The sequence below is a fragment of the Lactuca virosa genome, chromosome 4 (assembly GCF_052849685.1).
Source record: "Lactuca virosa cultivar CGN04683 chromosome 4, Lactuca_virosa_CGN04683_v6, whole genome shotgun sequence".
Classification (NCBI taxonomy): Eukaryota; Viridiplantae; Streptophyta; class Magnoliopsida; order Asterales; family Asteraceae; genus Lactuca; species Lactuca virosa.
This window is the reverse complement of record NC_136429.1, coordinates 149,250,305-149,266,371: the sequence shown is the minus strand read 5'-3', so window position 1 is coordinate 149,266,371 and position 16,067 is coordinate 149,250,305. Positions and strand designations below refer to the sequence as shown.

The 16,067-nt window shown below is 39.2% G+C and overlaps 1 protein-coding gene across 2 annotated transcripts; it reads left to right on the top strand.

The window, feature by feature from the left end:
* Positions 1–7,497: 7,497 nt before the first annotated feature.
* Positions 7,498–15,646, top strand: KAK (HECT ubiquitin protein ligase family protein KAK). 2 transcript variants are annotated; one of them, XM_079044444.1, is made up of 17 exons: positions 7,498–8,932; positions 9,032–9,202; positions 9,282–9,443; positions 9,525–9,773; positions 9,861–9,982; positions 10,221–10,390; positions 10,502–11,643; positions 11,779–11,874; positions 11,958–13,454; positions 13,541–13,759; positions 13,861–13,965; positions 14,064–14,144; positions 14,248–14,316; positions 14,422–14,550; positions 14,648–14,773; positions 15,067–15,286; positions 15,391–15,646. In XM_079044444.1, exons 1-16 carry the CDS (start codon positions 7,820–7,822, stop codon positions 15,130–15,132), a joined length of 5,517 nt encoding a protein of 1,838 aa, XP_078900570.1. In that variant the 5' UTR covers positions 7,498–7,819; the 3' UTR covers positions 15,133–15,286; positions 15,391–15,646. The 2 variants fall into 2 exon arrangements, with proteins under 2 accessions (XP_078900570.1, XP_078900569.1); XM_079044443.1 differs by having other exon boundaries at positions 10,221–11,643.
* Positions 15,647–16,067: the final 421 nt, after the last annotated feature.

Genomic DNA, 16,067 nt, shown 5'->3' with positions numbered 1-16,067 from the left:
TTGCGGGGTGCATCTTGGTTCTCCAATATCGATTTCAGGTTCGAGTATCATCAGGTGAGAGTGAGAGAGGAGGACGTAGAGAAGACCGCATTCCAGACTCGTTATGGGCATTACGAGTTCGTGGTGATGCCATTTGGGCTCACCAATGCGCCTGTCGTGTTTATGGATTTGATGAATCAGGTGTGCAGGCTGATGCTCGACCGATCTGTTATAGTGTTCATTGATGATATCTTGGTGTATTCTAAGACCAAATAGCAGCACGAGGAGCACTTTCGAGAGCTTTTGGGAGTACTAAGACGGGAACGGCTGTATGCCAAGTTCTCGAAGTATGAGTTTTAGTTACGAGAGGTCCAGTTCCTGGGGCATCTCGTTAACCAGGATGAGATTTTGGTCGATCCGGCCAAGATCGAGGTTGTGACACGGTGGGAGGTTCCGAAATCTCCCTCGGAGACCAAGCGTTTCTTGGGTTTGGCGGGATATTATCGGGAATTTATCCACGATTTCTCCAAGATCACAATACCCCTCACTCGTCTGAGGAGGAAGGGAGTGGAGTTCTGATAGGGCCCCGAACAACATGTTGCTTTTGAGACACTGCGGCGAGGTTATGTGAGGCCCCGATGTTGACCCTTCTAGAGGGTGTCGAGGATTTTGTGGTATTATGTGATGCATCCATCACTGGTTTAGGGGCGGTCCTTATGCAGAGGGGGCGAGTGATTGCTTATGCTTCTTGGCAGCTGAAGTCGCATGAGGCGTGGCATCCTACTCATGATCTAGAGTTGGGGGCAGTGGTGTTTGCCCTCAATATTTGGAGACATTACCTTTACGGGGTTCGTTGTACTATTTACACAGCGCACAAGAGTTTGAGATACCTTATGGACCAGTCGAACCTGAACATGAGGCAGCGCATGTGGCTGGACGTAGTCAAGGATTATGACTACAAGATCCTTTACCATCCGGGTAAAGCGAATGTGGTAGCGGATGCCCTGAGCCTCAAATCCGCTGGATCTTCAGGTGGTGGGGGTGTATGAGGATATTCATTTATTCTCCGCTTCTAGGTTTGATCAGAGAGGCACAGGCAGAGGGAGTTCGGAATGGGAATTGGAAACATGAAAGGATCAGGGGCGAGATCGACAAGTTTGCCACCAATAGTCGGGGGTTGTTGACCAGGTGCAGTCGGGTTTGGGTTCCAGTTTCCGGTGGGATCAGGCAGATAGTGCTGGAGGAGGCTCATAAGTCTCGCTTTTCTATACACCCGGGAGCCACCAAGATGTACCAGGATTTGAGATTGAGCTACTGGTAGCCGTGTATTAAGAGGGAGATAGCCTGGTATGTCGAGAGGTGCTTGACCTGTAGGATGGTCAAGGCCGAGCATCAGAGTCCGCATAGGAAGCTGCAGCCTTTGGAGGTTCCCATGTGGAAGTGGGAACAGATCACCATGGATTTAATCACCAAGTTGCCAAAGACGGCTAAGGGTTTTGATGTTATATGGGTCATCGTGGATCGATTGACCAAAAGTGCCCACTTTTTGGCCATCCGGGAGAGCTCTTCGGCCGAAAAGTTGGTCGATGTATATGTCCGGGAGATTGTTTCTCGTCATGGGGTTCCGATATCCATCATTTCAGACCGAGATGTTCGGTTCACTTCCCGGTTTTGGCAGAAGTTCCATGAGGAACTGGGCACGAGGCTATATTTCAGCACTGCATATCACCCGCAGACAAACGGTCAGAGTGAGCGGACCATCCAGACACTTGAGGATATGGTGCGGCCTTGTGTCATAGATTTTGGTGGGAGTTAGGATTCCTACCTACCTCTTGCGGAGTTCTCCTACAACAAAAGCTATCACTCCAGCATTGGTGCCCCACCTTTTGAGCTCTTGTATGGTCGGAGATGTCGTACCCCGGTATGTTGGGGAGAGGTTGGACACAGGGTCATGTGAATGACCAAAGTATTCCTTCAGATCACAAATTTTATTCAGTAGATCAGGCAGAGACTGCAAACAGCTTAGAGTCGGCATAAGAGTTATGCCGACCGGCGCCGATCAGAGTTGGAATTTCAGGTCGGCGATATGGTATTACTGAAGGTCTCACCCTGGAAGGGCGTCATACGTTTCAGGAAGAGGGGGAAATTGGGTCCTCGGTATATTGGGTCATTATGTGTGATCGACAGGGTAGGCAAGGTGGCCTACTGATTGGATTTGTCAAGTAAACTCAGTTAGATCCACAACACTTTCCATGTCTCTCGGTTGAGGAAGTGTGTGATGACAGTGAGACAATGGTTCCTTTGGATGATATTCAGGTCGATGAACGCCTGAATTATATTGAGAGGCCGGTGGCTATTTTGAAAACAAAGATGAAGGTCATGCGAAACAAGGAGATACCTTTGGTAAAGGTCCAATGGCAACATCATAGAGGCTCCGAGTGGACCTGGGAGCCGGAGGCTGAGATGTGGGAGCATTATCCAGAGTTATTCGCGAAGACCGACTTCGAGGATGAAGTCTAGTTCAAGCGGGGGAGAATTGTAACATATCGATGTTAAGGTACTTCCAATTTTGATCCTATGTTTGAGTAATATTGCATCTTGGCCCTTGGGATTGAAAAGGATTGCATAATGGCCTATAGTGGCAATATGGTAATTTTGGCCATTGTGTAGTATGCTGAGCGTGCGTTGTGTACGCTAGGCATACCCTAGTACGCTGGGCATACACTTCGTACGCGAGGATCATGCAAACCCTAATTTTTAGGATTTGGCTCATATTTAAACCTCATTATAGCCTCACATCTCATTCTTATTCAGCCTCCCTCTATGAGAATCGACCCCAAGCAAACCCTAACTGAATGAGTGCACTTTTGGAGCCTTTAGAGTGTTTAGAAGTGTTCTTGAAGAAGAAGAAAGTGGTGGGAAGAGCTTGGAGTTTGGGAAGCACCTTGGATATGGGATTTCCTTCTTGTTGGCAAGCTCCAGAAGGTAAAAAGTTTGCATCTTGATCACTCCATCTTGTAGATCTAGTTATTTCCTCCTTTAAGGCACTTTTTGTCCCCGAAATGGTGATTCTTGAGCATGGCATGTTCTTGACCCAATAAGTCGTCCTTTCAGACCTTAGGAGGGGTCTTAAGTCATAAAAATGTGGTCTTGATGGTTGGTTTTGCTCCATGCACTCTTTAGAAGGTCTTAATGCATTAAGATGTTGTACTTTGGGGTTTTGGGCACCTAATGGACATGCAAAGTCATAAAGTTGGAAACATTATGACTCTTAGTAGTATTTTGGCCTTGGATCTGAAAGATGGAAGTGAGAGATTAGTGCATTAAGCTCTTAATGAAGATTTGGGAAGTCTGGGCGTACGCCCTACGTAACCTGGAGTACGCAGCGCGTACGTGGTCAACCTCCCGACTGCGGTCAAGACTTGAGTATGCCCAACGTACCTTCGGAGTACGCCCCGTGTACGAAGCCTGAGTCGACTCGGCTTTGTTGAATCATTTGACTTTGACTTTGACCAAGTTTGACCAAGGGGTATTATAGGTATTTTGGATAGTGTTTTAGAATTGGTCATTTGGATGGATAGGTGACGGTTAGAGCTGAAATTCGGAGTCGGGTCCTCATCAGCTATCGTTTAGACTGTGAGGTGAGTCTTCCTCACTGTACTTTCGGGTCGAAGGCACCAAGGCTGGCGCATTGGATTGATATCCTGATTTACCGTATGTTGTTATGCTGTAGTGATCCGTTAGATCTGTATCCTAGTTTATAGGATGTTGCTATGTGGTAGTGATCTGTAGATCTGTCTGTTTGCATGTTGACTGATTATATGCTTATATGTTATGTATATTTCGACATATTGTGTTGGGTTGAGGTTGTACTGCTATGTGTTGTAGCTAACAAACCCGGGAGCATTCCAAATATGAGCTGAGGGCAGTTTGGCATGCCAGACTCATACTGAGGGCTCGAGAGCATTCCAGATACGAGCTGAGGGCCGGTTGGTATGCCAGACTCGTATTGAGGGCCCGAGGGTATTCCAGTCTGATGACTGAGTGGACCCGTTGTATATTGGCATTCCAGTCCGATAACTGATTGGGCCAGGGGTATTCCAGCCCGATGGCTGATTGGACCCAACATGCTTGTTCGTTTTTGTTATGTATTTATGTGGTGGTACTTTGGAGGAACCCACTAAGCTTTGGCTTACGGTTTTTAGTTATAGTTTCAGGTATTTCTAATGATCGCGAGAGGCGAAGGTGTGACCGTACACATCCTCTGTTTTATGGCTTTATGATTTTGGGATACTCTGATATTGATAAACAATTTGTAAACGATGATTTTGTAAACATTTTATGACTATGGGTCGTTTTCAAAAGTTTAAATTTTGTTGTATTTTTTAGTCGTTACATATTCAATTTTAACAATCTATTTAGATAATTTAATGAAGTGAAGGTGACGCTTGGGGTTATTTCGAAAGGTTGTACTTTTGAAAAATAAATAAACAAACATGTAAAGTATATACTCCATGATGAAAAACAACATCTGAGTCTACTTTCTCATAACTCTTACAAAACTAACATGTTAGAATATTATGACACCATAACCGAACTAGAGGGAAGTTTCTGACATCCTACATCAACAGAATCCCAAGTCTCCATCGAAACTACATAGTGATTTATAAACACACTATCTATTGACGAAAGGTAGAAGGCTAACATCCGATCAAAGGATCAATTCCTTGCTGAGACATTAGCAATCGAAAACCCTAAATCGATGTGAGACTAGAAATCGGATAAGCATTCAATTACTTGATGAGAGAATACGTTGTATGAATCAATTTTTTCTCAATTCCTTAGAATAGCAGTATGAGAAGTTCCTCGATCGATTCTTGTGGTGCATGTCGAAATAGGAGTCGAAGGAAATGCAACGGGACTCCGGAGTTGATCTGTAAAGCGACAACTGATAGCATATTTTTAGGGTTTGTAGGAACACATGTGGTGGTGGTGAAAAGGTGATGTGATGGTAGTTAAAGGCTGGTTGGTACGAAGATAGTGCAATGGTGGTTCAGTACGGTGGCGATGGAGGTTGAGAAGGAAGACAAAGGATAATGGGTAGTTGCTGCTCTTATGGTTAAAGAGAATAAGAAAATTGAAGAGCAGGTGGTGCCTTAATTACAAGTGTCCACTCCTGATTGGTTCTCGTATTTTTCACAAATTATTTGTGTTTTCACATTAATATATATATATATATATATATATATATATATATATATATATATATAGAGAGAGAGAGAGAGAGAGAGAGAGAGAGAGAAGCAGGTTCAATGGAAAATGAATAACCAGGGCAACATATGCTGGAACCAATAATCAAGCGACACGTGTCCATTTCTTTATCCATAAGTAATGTCTTATGAAAGTTATTTATATAGTTTCTCAAAAGTGATATGTTGTCATTTTTTCATTGGTTCCAATATGTGTTGTCCTAATCATTCATTTTCCATATAACCCTTCCCTATATATATATATATATATATATATATATATATATATATATATATATATATATATATATATATATATATATACATACTAGGCGAATCCCCGCGCGTTGCGCGGGAATAGAATTAGATAGTTAAAATAATAACTTTTACCAAATTATTATTTAATATTTCTACTTTGAAACAGAATGTCAGTAGTAAAGCAAACATATAGTTAACATATTAGTATTATTAAACATTATAGTTTAATTTTTAATTCATTGTGATATATACAATTATTTGATAATTTTATAAACCGTTTAAAATTGTGTAAATTATATATCAAATGAATGATAATATAACGGGTAACAAAACGTATGAACAAAAATATGAACTGCAACTTTTAGTAACATAAAAATAGAAAAACATCTATTATAACATTTGTATTAAAAAAGATATATATACAACGAATAATAAAAAATATGAAAAATAAACACTATAACTTTTAATAACATAAAAACACTAAAACAACTATTATAACATTTATATTAACTCTTCATATTTAAATCACAAATCTCTTCAAATACAGTAATATTTTTAATGAGCAAAACTTTACAACCTTATAAAAAAAGTAAAATAAAAAGTTATTAGTGATTACTAATTAATAATCATAAGTTAAAAACTCTTGAGTTGTAACTAATAAATATACATAAATTAGAAAACTCTTGAGTTGTAGTGTGAGTTTCAAATGAATGCGGTACTTGAAAATGTATATTTATTATTATTATTATTATTATATTCGTCTAAATAATTGGTTTTGATGCATCATTTTAATCTCTTCAATTATTAAACATAAAAATATTTAATTATAAATTTATAACATACATAGGTGCATATACATGTTAAACAAATCAAATATATATATATATATATATATATATATATATATATATATATATATATATATATATTTTCGTAAATGTCATATGTAATTCTTGTCGTAGTAATATGGATAAATTACTTTCATATGAAGAACATATCATGATAAGTCTATCACAATTACAAATCAAATGTTCAAAATTATGTTATCTTTTAAATATTGTCTTTTAAATATGTTGTGTAGGATAATCCAACAAAAAATCATAGAAAATAAACATAATCAAAATAGAAAAACTACAATCAAATAAATAAGTGCATTGGGTGGTTGAATATATAAATAAAGATGTTACATAAACATACATTTAAATCAAAAGAAAAAACTAACATTCTTCAACTTTGCTCAAACAAAAAAACCTATATCCATTTTATGAATCTTCTTTCTTCATTTAACATCATTCAACCATAGAAACTTGATGACAATTCTTCACTAACCTGCAATCAAAATATTTTTCTTGAAAAAGAAGGATCAGAAAGATATTCAAAGCAAAACATTGATGTTTAAGGAGTCATATTCAAGATTGAGTAATACACACAAATCACATATAAAGATTAAATGAGAAACTGAATATAAAGAAATAATAGAAAAGCTTCATTTGTTTTGGTTGAAAGAAAAAATCATATTACAATTACCATTGATGAGACATAACCCATTTCTTCAAATATCATATTTGGATCGTGAATGCTTCAACTATATGAAAACTTTTGAATCACAATATCTTCAAATCCTTCTTACATGTAAGATTTTATATAACACAAAAGACACAAAAGATTGACATTTTTATAGTAAAATTTTCACTAAATGCTAATTAAACATAATATAAGTTATAAAACTTTTGAGTGTTAAATCATAATTAAGAAAACTTTTGAGTTGCATTAGTTAAAAAATGGGGTTTCAAATGAATGTGATGCTGTTAGTTTTTTTTTTCTTAACGGCAAATACAAATATATATATTAAACTACTCTTAAATTATTCCACCTATGTCTTCTTGTACATATCATACATACTCATATGAGAAAAAAAAAAGAGGAAACGACACCGTATGATAATTTTTCTTGCATCTTTAACGTACTACGCACACAAACACAACCGTACCGCTATATAATAACTACAACAACAATTAGGGTTTTTTTAACCCTCTTTCTCTTGATTTTACTCCCTCCATCGACAAAATTTTCTCTATACACTTCTGCAATCACCGGTCGCCTTCTAGCCGATCGGTTTGAATTGAATTAAAACACTCACATTTATCCTTAATTTATCAATTTCAGTTCTCAATACTTCTTCTTGTGTTTGTTATAGATTTTGGGTTGATTCGGGTCCTTTTCTTGATACATCGGGTGTTATTTTGTGTGATTTGTGAGCGACGATGATAAGGGTTCAGTGGTTCTTCGATCGTCGTTGATCGTTGGATACGAAAGGGGGTTTGGGGTTTTGTATGGAAACTCGTAGCCGGAAGAGGGCGGAGGCCACCTCATCAGCCCATTCTTCATCATCATCCGGCGGACCTTTCACACGTTCCAACAAACGCACTCGTCTCTCTACTACTACCTCCTCCTCCGCCTCAGCCGCAGCAGCTTCCAACGTTGTCGTTCAATCGGTTTCTACTCGTTCACGCGCTACTAACATGGAAAATTCCACCAACGAATCGTCCGGGTCTGGGTCGGGTCGTGGCCGTCGCAATAGGAAGAGTAATAACCAGAATATGGTATCGGATAGGGATAATTCGGAAAAAGGGAAAGAGAAAGAACATGAAGTTAGGGTTAAGGATAGAGATAATATCAACAGAGACAGCCCGTATGGACTGAATATCGATATGAGCGCTGATGGAGGTGATGACGACGACGACGATAGCGAGGGTGGGGGTGTCGGGATTTTGCATCAGAACTTGACTTCTGCAAGCAGTGCACTTCAAGGTTTGTTGAGGAAGCTAGGTGCAGGGTTGGATGATCTGCTTCCTTCATCAGCAATGGCGTCAGCCTCTTCATCTCATCAGAGCGGTCGTCTAAAGAAGATCCTTTCCGGTTTGCGTGCTGATGGGGAAGAAGGAAAGCAAGTTGAGGCATTAACACAGCTATGTGACATGCTTGCTATTGGAACTGAGGATTCACTCAGTACCTTCTCAGTCGATTCCTTTGTGCCTGTGCTTGTTGGGTTGCTTAATCATGAGAGCAATCCCGATATTATGTTGCTTGCAGCAAGGGCACTCACACATCTGTGTGATGTTCTGCCGTCTTCATGTGCTGCTGTGGTGCACTATGGTGCTGTTTCTTGCTTCGTTGCTAGGTTGCTTACCATTGAGTACATGGACCTGGCTGAACAATCCTTGCAAGCTCTTAAGAAGATATCTCAGGAACACCCAACTGCCTGCTTGCGAGCAGGGGCTCTAATGGCAGTGCTCTCTTATCTTGACTTCTTCTCAACAGGAGTCCAGCGTGTGGCATTATCCACTGCTGCAAACATGTGCAAAAAACTCCCATCTGATGCAGCTGATTTTGTCACGGAAGCAGTTCCCTTATTGACAAATCTTCTTCAGTACCATGATGCCAAGGCAAGAACTACAATCTTTTGAATTTATATACTTAGTAATGGTTAACTGTCTTCTTTCTTATCTCATTATGATCTTTTTGGGTATGTGTTCTATGTTTAGGTTTTGGAGCATGCTTCAGTTTGTTTGACTAGAATTGCAGAGGCGTTTGCATCATCTCCTGATCAGCTGGACGAGCTTTGTGCCCATGGATTGGTTAAACAAGCAGCCTCTCTCATCTCAACCAGTTGTTCTGGAGGTGGACAAGCATCCCTCAGTACATCCACATACACGGTACATAACTAATTTGCTATTGTTTGCAATAAAGTTCTACTCTTTGGTTCTGTTTTACTTATTGTGAAGCTTTGCACAGGGCTTAATTCGATTGCTATCTACATGTGCAAGTGGCTCTCCTTTAGGATCCAAAACTTTGCTCCTTATGGGAATCAGTGGGATTCTCAAAGATATTTTATCAGGCTCTGGTCTTGTTGCAACAATGTCTGTGTCACCTGCCTTGAGTAGACCACCAGAGCAGGCAATGTTTCTCTCTCTCTCTCTCTCATGTTGTTGATTATTCAGGATGATTTCTGATTATTTTGTTTCTTTTGGTATGCAGATTTTTGAGATTGTGAATTTGGCAAATGAGCTTCTTCCTCCATTACCCAATGGAACCATAACTCTTCCTGCCAGCAGCAATCTATATGTAAAAGGGTCTCTTTTGAAGAAGTCAACTGCTGGAAGTTCTAGCAAGCAAGAAGAAACAAGTGGAGGTGCACCTGAGATTTCAGCTCGGGAGAAGCTGTTAACTGAGCAGCCTGAGCTTTTGCAGCAATTTGGAATGGACCTTCTTCCTATTCTGATTCAGGTTTGGATCAAAGATAAATAGTATAAGTTCTTTATCTGCATCTGCAACCACCCATAGAAACAAATTGACATTTCTTTTGCTCTACAGATGTATGGCTCAAGTGTAAATCAACCTGTGCGTCACAAGTGTCTATCAGTTATTGGGAAGTTGATGTACTTCAGCACTGCTGATATGATTCAATCTCTACTTGGTGTCACCAACATATCAAGGTATTATTTATGAGTAGATAACATCTATTTATCCTTATGCTATATCGATTTCCATTTTCTTTGGGTTTTGTCCAAGCAGGAATCTTTTTCTTCTTTTCAGTCCCTATTCCACTCTTCTATTACCACATTTCATTCGTGGGTCGTCAATTTTAACAACCCATCTCCTAAATTTGTGAAATTTACTATTTTGCCCTTGTCTACACATTCTAATATTTTTTGCTTTTTAATGAGATTTCAGTTTCTTGGCTGGGGTTTTGGCATGGAAGGATCCACAAGTCTTGGTACCTTCACTTCAAATAGCAGAGATCCTAATGGAAAAACTTCCAGAAACTTTCAGCAAAATGTTTGTAAGAGAAGGTGTTGTTCATGCAATCGACACACTTGCAGGATCTGGATCAGGATCATCTGGTAACACTCTTTCTCCACCATTATCAAACGAGAAGATTAATGATTCTATTCCTGGATCATCATCCTCACGCTCAAGGCGTTATCGACGCCGCATTACTACCTCCACTACAGATCCAAATCCATCTGAAGATCCCCAAAACATGGAACCAGGCCCCACAGTTGACCTTCCAACAGTCAACTCCACTCTCCGTATAACAGTCAGCACAACTGCAAAAGCATTCAAAGACAAGTACTTTCCTTCCGACCCCGGAGCCACAGAAGTCGGAGTCACAGACGATCTTTTACATCTAAAAAACCTCTGCAAGAAGTTAGGCTCTCCAATCGATGACCACAAGTCAAAATCAAAAGGAAAGTCAAAAGCTTCTGGAAACCACTTCTTTGACTTTTCATCTGGAAAAGAAGAAAATTTATTACAAGTGATCACCGAGATGTTAACCGAACTCAACGGGGTTTCCACATTCGAATTCATCGGTAGTGGGGTTGTATCCGCTTTATTAAACTACTTCTCTTGTGGACATTTCTCAAAAGAAAGAGTCTCAGAAGCCAATTTACCTAAACTTAGACACCTGGCTATTAAAAGATACACATCTTTCATAGAAGTTGCACTTCCTGCAAGTGTAGACGACCCAAAGCGGGCCCCAATGAGTGTTCTTGTTCAAAAGCTACAACACGCGTTGACCTCTTTAGAACGTTTTGCAGTTGTGTTAAGTCATAGTTCAAGGTCAAATTCCGGAAATGCCCGTCTGTCATCTGGTTTAGGTGCTTTGTCTCAACCCTTTAAGCTTCGGCTTTGTAGGGCACATGGGGAAAAAGGTCTTCGGGATTATTCTTCAAATGTTGTTTTGATTGACCCGTTGGCGAGTTTGGCTGCTGTGGAGGATTTTCTTTGGCCACGTGTGCGACGGAGTGAGTCTAGTCAGAAGGTGTATGTTGGGAACTCGGAGTCTGGGACGACACCTGGCGGGGCTGCGGGTGCTTCGTCACCATCGACTCCGGTGTCTGCGACACGTCAGCAGTCTAATAGGTCTAGGGGTTCGATTAGTATAGGGGATAATAATAATAATAATAATTCCGGGAAAAAAGAGACCCCACAAGAGAAAAATGCAAGTTCTTCAAAGGGGAAAGGAAAGGCTGTGGTGAAGTCTGGTCAAGATGATGGGAGAGGACCTCAGACTAGAAATGCTGCAAGGAGAAGAGCTGCTTTGGATAAAGATGCAAATATGAAATCTGTAGATGGGGAGTCTACTTCTGAGGTATGCTTTTATTATGTGTCAAGAAATAGCAATGTACTTTGTTTTATTTTCCTTTCAGTTATCATTGCATTCATTTCCATTTCTTCTAAATACAAACCAGTTTTCAGTGGTGTAATTTATTTTGTTCTGGTATAGGATGAGGACTTTGATATATCACCTGTTGAGATCGATGATGCATTGGTGATTGAAGAAGACGATATTTCTGAGGATGAAGATGAAGATCCTGATGATGTATGTTTCATCAGATTATAAATCCAAACCCCATTAAGTTAAAAAGAAACCATGAATGAATTTTTTTCTTTCTTAATTTACAGGTGTTAGGTGAAGATCTTCCTGTTTGCATGGCAGATAAAGTCCACGATGTTAAATTACCCGAATCCAGTGAAGAAAGACCCGTTGACACCCAGACAAATCCCAATCCCGCTTCCGGTTCTAGCAGCCGAGGAACCGGAATTCGTGGTTCCGATTCCGCCGATTTCAGAACCTCAAATTCCATGGGTTCAAGGGGTACAATGTCATTTGCTGCTGCTGCCATGGCTGGACTTGCATCAGCAAACGGGCGGGGCACCCGGGGCGGTCGGGACCGCCACGGGCGACCCGTTTTGGGCTCCAACGATCCGCCCCGGTTGGTATTCTCTTCAAATGGAAAGCCACTCAACCGGCATTTAACCATCTATCAAGCTATTCAAAGACAACTTGTTCTTGATGAAGATGATGATGAGAGATACAACGGGAGTGATTTTGTATCTAGTGATGGAAGCAGATTATGGGGAGATATTTACACAGTTACATACCAACGAGCCGATAACCAAACCGTGGGGTCCACAACCCCATCTAAATCCCCCAAAACCGGTTCCACCTCAAACTCCAATGATCCACGAACACACCAAATGTCACTTTTAGACACCCTTTTACAAGGAGAGCTTCCTTGTGATTTGGAAAGAAACAATCCAACTTACAATATCCTATCTTTGCTACGTGTATTAGACGGATTAAACCAGCTGGCGCCACGTCTGCGTGTCCAGTCAGCAACCGATGGTTTCGCGGAAGGAAAAATCTCGAGCCTTGACGATCTAAATGTTACGGGAATCCGGGTCCCATCAGACGAGTTCATAAACGGGAAATTGACTCCAAAACTTTCTAGACAAATTCAAGATGCCCTTGCACTTTGCAGTGGTAGTGTTCCTTCATGGTGTTATCAGTTAACAAAAGCCTGCCCGTTTTTGTTTCCTTTAGAAGTCAGGCGTCAGTATTTCTACTCAACTGCTTTTGGTTTATCTCGTGCATTAAATCGGCTTCAAAATCAACAAGGAGCAGATGGACAAGGGTCGATGAATGAGCGGGAATTTAGGGTTGGGAGATTACAACGCCAAAAAGTCCGTGTTTCTAGGAATCGGATTCTTGATTCTGCTGCTAAAGTTATGGAGATGTATTCGAGTCAAAAAGCGGTTCTTGAAGTGGAGTATTTTGGTGAAGTTGGAACTGGGCTTGGGCCCACTTTGGAGTTTTACACTCTGTTAAGTCATGATCTTCAGAAAACGGGGTTGAACATGTGGAGGTGTAATTCTCAGAGTGTTGACACGTCACCGGATGTTGACCCTGATGAGAAGAAAGTTGACCTTATTTTAGCACCTCTAGGGTTGTTCCCACGTCCTTGGGCTCTTACTGTTGATGCTTCTGATGGGGGGCAGTTTGGGAAAGTGATAGAACATTTCCGGCTTCTTGGTCGTGTCATGGCTAAAGCACTTCAAGATGGGAGGCTTTTGGATCTGCCACTTTCAGCTGCTTTTTATAAGCTTGTGCTTGGACAGGTAACTTGTTTACTTCTTGGACAGGTGTCTTTTTCTTCATTATATTATTTGGGATTGATGAAACATGGGGTTTGTTTTAATTACAGGAACTTGATTTGCATGATATTTCACTATTTGATGCTGAATTAGGCAAGACATTGCAAGAATTGCAAGCTCTTGTTTCCAGGAAACAGTATCTGGAGTCTATACATGACAGAAACGAGATACTCAACTTAAGGTTTAGGGGTGCTCCAGTTGAAGATCTTTGCTTGGACTTCACACTTCCTGGATACCCTGATTTTGTTCTCAAAACAGGCGATGTTAATGTACTTTAATCTTTCTTCCATCTTTATTGTTTATGGGTTTATGACTTTATGTTTATCTAGCAAGCAATTTGATCATGAACTTGTGTTTTCCAAATTTACAGGTTGATTTAAATAATTTGGAGGAGTACATTTCTTTGGTGGTTGATGCTACTGTGAAGACTGGTATCACAAGGCAATTGGAAGCATTTAGAGCTGGGTTTAATCAGGTCATAATCTTTGTCTAATATGCTAAATTGTTTATGGAATTAGAAAATAGACAAAATAATTTTTTTTTTAAGCTAATGTTTTGTCGTATTACTACCAGGTTTTTGATGTTTCAAGTTTACAAATATTTTCTCCAAGTGAGTTGGATTATTTACTTTGTGGGCGAAGAGAAATGTGGGAGGTAAATTGGTCAACTTTCTTGTATTGTAGTTAAACTTAAACATAACATGTGTATTTCATGAAAATGATATGATGTAAAGAATTCATGTTTCTTTTAAATGCAGGCTGATACACTTGTGGAACACATTAAATTCGACCATGGATATACTTCCAAGAGCCCTGTAGTAATTAATGTGCGTAAAAATTTCTTTTTTTTTTTAGTGATATTCAGGGAAGAATTATAATTATAAATTTATAATATAATAAAATGTATTTTGTTTATGTGTCTTTATTATTAGCTGCTTGAGATAATGGGAGAGTTCAATCCAGAACAGCAAAGGGCATTCTGTCAGTTTGTTACTGGTGCACCTCGGCTTCCTCCAGGTGGCTTGGCTGTCTTGAACCCTAAGTTGACCATTGTCAGAAAGGTAAAAACACACACCCCCTACCCCTTGTTTTTTAAATTTTATATAGTTGAATTACCAAATTGCCCCTCCTCAGTCACTAACCCTTTATTAATTACAGCACTCTTCGAGCTCCAACAACACGACATCAAATGCTGCGGGTGGAGTGTCGGAATCTGCAGATGATGATTTGCCAAGTGTCATGACATGTGCCAACTACCTCAAGCTTCCTCCCTATTCCACCAAGGTAAAATCGGCTCAAATTCTTAAAACTACTTCCATTTCATTCTATCTGTTTCATGTGATACTTATTAATAAGACATTAGACTTGTAAATTACCAATTGTAGTTAGATAGTTTTTCCAGGGTACAATAATTGGAAAAAAAAAAAAAAAGGTTGTTGATATTCCTAATAAGAAATATATTGTATGTACAATGCTATAAGTGGGTAGATTTTTCAAACTAGGATGTTTTTTTTTTATGTAATGGAAAGAAATGTTGATATATTGCGTTAACGATGTATTAATGATTTTGATTACAGGAGATCATGTACAAGAAACTAGTGTATGCTATTAATGAAGGGCAGGGATCATTTGATTTGTCATGATTGGAATTGTGTATATTTTGTATCCCAGAAAAAGATCATCAATCAATCAAATCTTTGAAATCATTTCTTTTGTTAACTGGTGCATAATTATTGGGGGGCTACTACTCTACTCAATAAACATTTCTTTCGGTGGAGGCATAATACTTAAGATCAGGTCAGTATCTAAATATTTTCTCTAATTTTTTTTTTTATTTTTTTTTCAAAAAACAAAAAACCATAACACACTTTGATTAATTATTGATTTGGTTTGTTGTTTAGTTGAATGTGCGGAAATGATTGGTGAAAGGTGGAGAGAAAGAAGGAAGTTGAAGTTGAATTTTCTGGATGTTTTAATGTTTTAATTATTACAAGGCTTTTGTAAATAAATAGTGGAATGTCATAAAACTTCTGCTGCCTGCTCTGCTTACAACTTTGTTCTCACATTTTCATTTTGCATACATTTTCTAATCTCTGCTTTATTTACTTGGAACTTTTTTCCCTATACATGAAATAGCTGATGCAACTTTTATATTTATTTTTGGTCTCCGTGGTTGGTTTTGTTTATTATTTTGCTTTTCATAACTGTTTTTCTTTAAGAAGGTGACAAAAAAACTCCCTGTATTTTGAACATTCTTTTTGAGAATATTTGTTTGTGTGTTTACTGGTTTCCTAAAAAAGGTTAATGGCTGAAAAAGCCTTATACTTTGGTCTCTATTAATGAGTAAATGCATTTTTTCCGTTAAAACGTTGAGATGTTATTGTGAGAGCTAATAGAATGTTTATGTATGACAAGAATGTGTATCAAACAACAATCAATGTTTACTTATGCCGAAGACAACATTAGACTTAAATACTTATGCTAAAGAGAACATTAGACTTAATGGAGGTGGCAATTGTTGTGGACATGATCTTTATAGGAGAGTGTGGATGCTCGATATTGATATTTGTTTGTGTTG